At 38.2% G+C, this 8,911-nt stretch overlaps 1 protein-coding gene across 1 annotated transcript in view; it reads right to left on the bottom strand.

Annotated features, from left to right (window-relative positions):
* Nucleotides 1-1,226: 1,226 nt before the first annotated feature.
* Nucleotides 1,227-8,911, bottom strand: part of LOC149018536 (cyclic nucleotide-gated ion channel 17-like) — a 29,106-nt gene continuing 21,421 nt past the window's right edge. The window contains exons 6-7 of the mRNA XM_089152738.1: nt 3,312-3,548; nt 1,227-2,293 (exon numbers count right to left, since the gene is read on the bottom strand). Coding sequence (XP_089008864.1) covers nt 1,559-2,293; nt 3,312-3,548 — 972 coding nt within the window. The 3' untranslated portion in view covers nt 1,227-1,558. The remainder of the gene's footprint in view (nt 2,294-3,311; nt 3,549-8,911) is intronic.

Genomic DNA, 8,911 nt, shown 5'->3' with positions numbered 1-8,911 from the left:
ATCTATTTTCATTATTGAATTTTTAGCCATTAGCATCAATAAACTTTTTTTTTTTTTTTTTTTTATACAAAGATGCTTCATATATAGGGAGATTGAGGACGATATTACGTATGCTGCCGACAAGGGTTGAACCCACAACCTCTCCACTAAGAAGTGAGGTTCTCTACCATTCTACTAACTAGCTTCGCCTCTTTTAACACAAATCAACTGATGAAACAAGATACCAGAAGGATCAAGAAGGAAAAGAAACCCTGATTTTTCCTTTGGGTTCTTCGTTCCTTTTTTCACCTTAAGCAAACCCCTGATTTTTAGACAGAACCATATTTAAATGTCTGGTTCTTCTTCCTGATTTTCAAAACTAAAACTAGACATAAATGCTGCCTCATTTTTAAACCTTGATAGCGCATGGGTCCTATATTTGGCTTTGAAAACGCCAATGCTTGCTTCGCTAGCTCTAAAAACCTCAACATTTTCATCAGCGGGAATCTCTGTATCCAGTCAGAGAAGCTCAAAATGGCTCTGCTTTTTCTATAAGCCGTTTCTGTTCACTCCATTCATGATTGACTTCAGAATTTAAAAAGTTCAAACAAATATTGACTTCAACCTGTCTTTTATTCCTGAACTGTTTCTTTTTGCTGAGAAGTTAACAAAGAAAAACATTCGCAGATCTGTAAAATTGTAGCAGGTGTCTGTTGGATTTCTTCAATGGGGAGAGGGATCCACTCTTCAATTCTTTTTCCAAGAACCATGATGAAAGTTGCTCAAGAGCATTAGGATTGACTTTTGATAACCCAATTCATGGCAGCAAGGGAATGGAACATAAATCCAGTGCAGGTTTTGTTTCAAAACCATTGCTATGTAATAGCCAGCATCTGATGGACCTTAGGGAAGTCTATGTCGGAGTAACAAAAATCAGAGTATTGTTTGAAGTGATCATCAAAGAATCCATCCAGACTGATTTGGTTCCTGTTACTTCTTATGGTCTGGTTTCTTCAATGAGATGTTGGAGAATTTGAAAAGCATGGTGCGTTCAGAAACCAGCACTCCACCTGAACACCACAAAGTAGAGAGAAATAAAGAGGACGAGAAGACAGAGATTTACTAAGGATAGAAGAAATATTATGGCTTAGGCAGCCAGCTTGAAGGGCCATTCTAGAGCAAAAGTTCATTTCTGAAGACTAGTTAGGATTTCAAGATTTTGAACAAACATCTTCAATTTGCATGCATTTTGTCCACAAATGTTCCACAGCAACAAGACACTTTAAAAACAGGAGTTGTCATACTCATACTCATACACCCTATATTCATACCAGAGGGCTGATGTATACATGTATATATATATATATATATGTAAAATTAGATTAACTGCACTGAGCCAAAACATCTTGAAGAAAGTCTGCAAGACAACACCATCAACCCCGGCTGTTAAAACGAACTTTCATTAAGATGGTACACACTGGGACCAAATGCATCATACCAGAATCTGTTTGTATGACTTGTACATTTTAACATTAAATATATTTGTATGACATGTATATTTTAACATCTGCAAGACGACCTAATCATCATCAGCCTCGACAAAGAAATCGGGATCTTCAGGTTTTTGTAAGGAAATCTCGACACCCTTAATCTTCTGAGCTCCCCTCCTTGTGTTTGCAGCAAACCTAGAAGCCAATATAGTGACCCCGAGATTTTGTTGTGCTTTGGAGGGACTCGCTGAAGCAATGGAGTCTTCTCCCCCTTGTCCTGTCTCAACTGCTTCTTGCTCGCCCAATGGATAGGAGAAAGACGAGGACTCCTGCATGCAGAGATCCTTTGCCAATTTCCTCCTCTTGTATTGGCGCCAAGCAGCCTGTATGAAGCAGGCTGCCCATGTCCTCCAATGGTGAGAGTAGAAGCGGAAAGTGTGCTGCAGCTTCTTACTATGTAAGCGTCTAAACTGGTTGGCTACAAACTTGAGATCTTCTGCTTTCAAGGCAAAGGCTTCCACTTCAGTAAGCGCTCTTACGGTTCTAGTGGAACAAGGCAAGTTAACAGTTGACTTTGGAAGCAAAGCCCATGCAAGCAGCTCCTCGCCACAAAAATCGCCTGGTCTCAAATTAATGGAATTAAAGAAACCTGTTCTTCCCCCATTTGTGGTGGAACTTTCCAGTCTTCCCCTGATGATAAAAAGCATCTCACTTACAGGGTCACCTTCACGTACAATGTATGTACCTTCAGTGCTTAAGGAGGATACAAGGCGCTCACATATGGCGTCAAGTAGCTGATCATCCATCTGTGAGAAAAAGGGGACCTGCCAATGGGAAACAAACAGGATAAATAAGTTAAAAGGAATCAAAATTTAGTTTTTGGCTCACAAATAAGAGAGATTATTCCCGTAAATAAAGTGTATGCTTGCTACAATTCCAGTTTAACATGGAACCCACCAATCCATGGGTTTTTTACTTCAAAACCAATTTGATATAATGCTCTGGTTCCTCATTTCCACCCTTCGGTCCCCCACAGAAGGTAAGGTAACCAACCAGGATAAATGCATGAATTAGATTGAGAAACCATTGATATCACATCTGATCATCCAATTTTAGTCAAGATGGCCATAGCCAGCAAAGATGAAATCAACAATCAACTGAAGTATCCAAGTGAATTGGAATATGATCTGAACAAGAATCAGGTGACCAATTACATGCATATCAAGGAGAAAAAGAACAGCTTCCTTCATGTTGCCCAGGCATCCTTTGTTATGAGGATAAGGAACAATCCGGTAAGCTGGGAGTGCTGCAAAACAAAGTGAAAGCAGGACCACATTCACATTGAGCCCACAATGAGTACAACACAGATATGATTACAGATGGATAGAACTGTTCAGGCTGACAAAAACTTTGCTGTATGCTGTAGGAAATATGTAATACGTACAAATATCTTAGTACAGGTTTCTTGTTAGCTTGAAAATGGTGTTCTCTTAGCATATGGAAAACATCAGATGGATCCTGTTAAACTAAGATAATTGCAGCAACAGATAATTTAGTGGAGAAGTGGTAAGGCAACACATTAGGTTCAGAAAGAGTTTTAGCTAACCATAATCTGGTCCACAGACGGCTAATAGCAAGACACGGTAGGGACCACGGAGGAAATACTCCTGGAGAATCCAATTGGATAAGGTAATTAGAGAAAGAAGAGTTAAAATGGCTATCAATACTCTTGTCTTCGAATGAGATCATGATTTGGTGTATACTATAACCAACCTGAATCCACAAGAAGCTTACGCAACCTGAAAGAATGAAACCAAACTATACATAGAGGGTTTATCATACCCGCCGAACAAGGTCCAAACATAGGTGGCGTTGGATGTCTCGACGGAGATCAGTTGGTAATGCCTGGAGGATAACCTCTTCATTGACTCCTCGTGTTGCAAGCCACTTATATTGAATAAATTTCCGGACACGCTCCTGCAAATCTTGAGGTAGTTGGCGATGCTGCATCCATTCTTCAGTGTCCCTCCGTTTAAGTCTCCACTCCTCAAGCCTTTGGCTGAGGGATTGCAAGTAGGTCTACACTTGAAACAATAAGTCAAAACATGTAAAATAAACAAATAAAACAAAAGGCAACGACATGTTCAAGAAAAGGAAAAAAAAGAAAGGATTGACCATACATTCCAAAGACCAGCATTATATATCATATCATATTCATACTATACTATTATATAAAAGTACACACTGAATTTTGGTTTGGTATAAATTTTCATTATACCAAAATACCCTTACTTGTCATCAATAACATCTCTTAACACTACTCTCATTCTCTCAAGAGCTACCTCCACTTATCCTTATTACACCTCCTCAAGAGGTACATCTCTTCAATGATGCTGAAGCTTATGCGTCTTTGCTAATTGACTCCTCCTTTATTTCTCACCTATATATATGAGTTTTGGTTTGGTATACTTTTTCACAATACAAAATACCCTCACTTATCATCAATAACATCCCTTAACACTACTCTTGACATATACAAGTACAAACAGAGTTTTGGTTTGGTATACTTTTTCACTATACAAAAATACCCTTACTTGTCATCAATAACATCTCTTAATACTACTCACTCTCTCAAGAGCTACCTCCACTTATCCTTGTTAGGTACATCCTGTTAGGTTTATCCTAATCAATATGTGGGCTTGGACTAATTATGGGGTTAATAATTGATGGGAGTCTCAACACATCGGACCGTTGCACTGCCATTAGGTTTGAGATGAGCCACACCGGTCCATTGTGGAAGTAGACTAGGGTTTGGGATTGCTATTATAAATAGCTATGATGGGGTCCCTCCAATCTCTCAAGTTTTCTGTTCTCTTCTCTCTCCACAAGAAAGAGGTATGGTAGGAGAGACGAGGTGATTGGAGAAGAGATTGGAGAAGGTTTCATCAATTGAAGAAGGCTTCAATATTCTCAAGGTTTGGATTAATTTTCTTCAACATACGTTTGATGTAAGGTATGTCCAATGCTCTCTAAATATTATATCGTATTCTAATTATTGTATGGTTTCATTAGTATTTGAGGGAAACACTAAATGTTCTAACAATTGGCATCAGAGCTACACTATACAAATCTAGGATCGATATTTTAATTCTTTACAATCAATTTGCGAAATTGAATAATCCACCTTTAATCAAGTTTTAGATCTTGATTCTGGCGTTGTTCAGGTGTTGTTCACTTTTATGAGCATGGCCATCTCTTTCCTTTTGATCAACAATAATAAAAACAGAGGTTATTCCCATCACTCTTTTAAAGTGATAAAAGATGTCAATTTCCATCACTTCAATAATTACACCCTAACAGGTGTCAATTCTCTCACTCTAATGTCTATTTATTAATGACTTTTCATTTGATAGAAGTCTTTTATGAATGAGTGACAAACAGGTATCCATTAAGAGTTAAGACATTAATAATCGTTTTTTTTTTTGGCCCGCCCAATTGGTACAATCTGCTTGTTCTAACCTCGATGCAATTCCACAAAGCTCGAGAATCGTACACGCATAAGAATGATCATTTTTTTTTTAACTAAGTTTTTGAATTATGGGGGGTTCATTGACATTTCTTGTTTCCTTGTCTTCACAAAACCACAGAAGTTTCTTGGTTTTATTGATTGTTAGATTTTGAGTATCTTCAATCGACTTGGATTTTAGTTTGCTTCTTGTCAATGACGAAAACTCAGATGTTGTTTTGCTTTCCTTTAGGGTTTAAGCTAATAATAGATGGTATGATTGAAAATCTCAGACTTCCCTTTTGGTTTGCTATGTTTCACCATATAAACATGCCTTCCAGAATTAGAACTTAAATTTATTTTATTTTTAGCAATAATGATGGAAGGAAGTGAATTTCAATTTCAAAGCTACACTGGTAATAAATTTTCACTGAATTTTGATAGTTACACGTGGTGTAAGGCCTTCGAAATAATTTTAAAATTGATTTTCTGATATCACCCAAATGGATGATTGGTAGTCCTCTTATACCCTGAGGTTTTAGATTGTTTTGAATGTAATAAAACATGTTTAAAGACTTGATTCTACACCATTTAAAAGCATAAAGTTAATAGTAGGATTATGATTGATCAAAATCATTGCTAAGGTTGTGTATTAACACCTTGGTTGTGCTTTGTACTAATATGTTGTGCGTACTTGACTACAAATTTTGGATGGAGATAATAAGAGGAGGAATGTAATCTCCCAAAGTGGCATCACCCCACTTTCTTATTGTCTACCATAGTAGTCAAAGTTTAGTGACATTTGCCCACAGGTGATGTCGTCTAAGTAATAATGATATATGCACTCAAGTGGGAATGAATAATAATTTAAGGAATTTCATTTACCCAAAGGTAATGAGATTTTCAAGAATTATTGTTACATTCAATTTTTAAAGGTGGGTTAATACATTAAAATATATTGGGAAGCATGATTTTCATAAGTTTTTTATCACCCAAAGGTGAAAGGAAATTTTAAAAGTCAATGCTATCTTGCGGTATTTGCAAAATTACATGTGAGGCCTTGTATATTTTAACCCAAAAGTTGAAATGCTCTTTGGTCGGCTCATGTTGGCTAAAGTTTTTGTTTTTAGCATGTTTAGTATGATGTGATTTTCATACATGTATATCTGAGGGTGACGTATGATTCTTCTTTCATATGATCATGATATAATTGTTTGAATGTATTTGTTGTGCTCTCACTTATGTTGCTCATTTGAACATTTATTCTCCCCTAAAGATGTTGGTCAAGCTAACGCTTTGACTTCAACCCCGCTCTCTCTAGGGAAAACTATAAGAGATGGGTAGATAAAATAAATGCTACATTAAGATTGCTTCATTATGATGTGGATCTTAAAGAGCCAAAGCCCGCTGATCTTACCACTGCAAATACACATAACAAAAAGCTAAAACATAAAGAATGGATGACAGCCAACAAGAAAAGTTTAATAAAAAAAAAAAATCCATCTTTGAGTCCATGCGTGACCATAGTTGTCACGGCGACGAGGCGATGCGGCGTTTTAGCTAGTTGGGCGATGAGTCGACAGCCTCGACGCGGTTGAGGCGTTTTAAGTGAAATTTTTAGTGTACATCTTATACACTCTAATTCTCTAATTCATTATAAATGTATCATATCTTTTATAATCATAGACTATGCTATAAACTGGTCTCGGTTATCTTTGTTTGTTACACTGGTTATGTGGCTTGGGGGGGGAAACCCCGGGGTTTACTGCTGTTGTGTTCAAATCTGTTAACAGAGAATAAAAAGAAAAGCAGAAGAAGAAGAAAAACACTATCGCAAGTTGAAGTTGCCAACCTTTGCCTGAGACGCTGCGATGCAAGTACTGCGGAGTTGGCGGCGCGCGGTGAGGGGAGGCGCGAGGGGGAAATTATCACAAAAGGGTGAGAAAGAAGAACTGATGTCCAAGCTGAATTCATCTACATTTTATGGTAAATGAAGTGTTACAGAATATCTTTGAAAAAAAAAAAGCAGAAATAACAGTGGAACCTTCCCTGAGATGCTGCTGCGCGGCGGGCGCCCCCCCCCCCCCGCCCCGCCGCTGCGCCGCCCCCGCCGCCCCGGACGGAGGAAAAAGAAAAGAAAATAAATAAATTAAAAAGTCGGGGATCTTGGGATGGTCGCCGCAACAAATCGATCCCCGCGGGGGGCAATGAGATTTAGGGCTTTAGTGATTTACGGTGGAGAGTCTTGGTTGCTCGAGTCAAATCTCTTCTTTTTTTTTTTGGTAATAATAATGTAACAATGATCCCATGTTACACTAACCATGATCCCATATTACACCTTAAGTATTCAACCATTAGTTGATTCTCAATCGGAATCTAAATTTCAATTCCTTTTCTACCTTAGATTTGGAATCATGACCATGTTGTTTTTTTTTAAATAGGGGGGGGGGCGCGGGGGGGGGGGGGGGGGGCGGGGGGGGGCGCCGCGCGCGGGGGGGGGGGGGGGGGGCGCCCCCGGGGCGCCCCGCCCGCCCGGGGGCGCCGGCGCCCCGCCCGTAATCTAGGGGATAAAGCCTATTTCGCCTTAGTAGTTCTTATATTTTGATGATTGAACTTACACTAGCTTGTTTGAATTATCACAAAAGGGTGAGGGTGGGCGTCCAAGCTGAATTCATCTACATTTGATGGTAAATGAAGTGTTAGAGAATATCTTTTAGAGATGTCTTCTACAATAAATAAATTAAAGGATCTTGGGACAACAATCGATAATGAATTCTAGTACATCTTGGACACTCTCCACTCCTTCCTAACCCCCTCCCCCACCCCCCCACCCCCCCCCAAAGGACAAGCCCAGGTAATAAATTGATATTGGGATGAAGCCTATCCCTTAGTAGTTCTTATATTTTGATGATTGAACTTAACCACTTTTATTATTATCTGGCAATTTAATTGATTAATCGAATTTATGCTTGTTTAGTGGGAGAACTCAGTGGGAGGTAATAAATTGATATTGATGATATATATATATATATATATATATGATGTAAGAATTATTTTTCTTATAGATGTTTAATGCATGCATGCATTTCATTGTGCTTTGTTGTTATGATGTTTTGGAAATGATGATTTTACCATTGTCCAAATATGGTTTTAGTCATAATTAATGGATTGACTATTAACCATGGCCTTGGGCCTAAATGTGTATTGGCCTTGAATGTAATGGTGTTCAAGGCAACCCATGAATATGACGATATTCAAGGGTATAACGAAGGATCGACAAGGAATAACTTTGTTTATGTGATCACAATTGTTGAATATTCTTTGTTCATCTCCTTTCGGTTTAGTTAGTCAGTAAACTTCTGTTGTGACTGATAAAAAGAAATATATCATATGATGAGACATATATTCTACTATTGAACTTGTTAACTGAATCAAGGATTAATGATAGATTTTGTGATTGAGATTTCATGGCCACATCAATTTATCATAATAGAATAATTAATCTAGCCCAAGTGGGAGATTGTTAGGTTTATCCTAAACAATATGTGGGCTTGGATTAATTACTAGAGTTAATAATTGATGGGGGTCTCAACACATCAGGCCGTTGCACTGTCATTAGGTTTGAGATGGGCCAAACCGGTCCATTGTGGAAGTAGACTAGGGTTTGGGATTGCTATTACAAATAGCTATGCTAGGGTCCCTCCAATCACTCAAGTTTTTTGTTCTCTTCTCTCTCCACAAGAAAGAGGTATGGTAGGAAAGACGAGGAGATTGGAGGAGAGATTGGAGAAGGTTTCATCAATTGAAGAAGGCTTCAATATTCTCAAGGTTTGGATTAATTTTCTTCAACATATGTCTGGTGTAAGGTATGTCTAATGCTCTCTAAATATTATATCGTATTCTAATTATTGTATGGTTTCATTAGGGTTTTGAAGGA

Source organism: Hakea prostrata, chromosome 4 (assembly GCF_041222555.1).
Source record: "Hakea prostrata isolate BN-2017 chromosome 4, UWA_Hpros_2, whole genome shotgun sequence".
Classification (NCBI taxonomy): domain Eukaryota; kingdom Viridiplantae; phylum Streptophyta; class Magnoliopsida; order Proteales; family Proteaceae; genus Hakea; species Hakea prostrata.
Note: the sequence above shows the minus strand (reverse complement) of the source record. Positions and strands in the feature narration are given on the sequence as shown.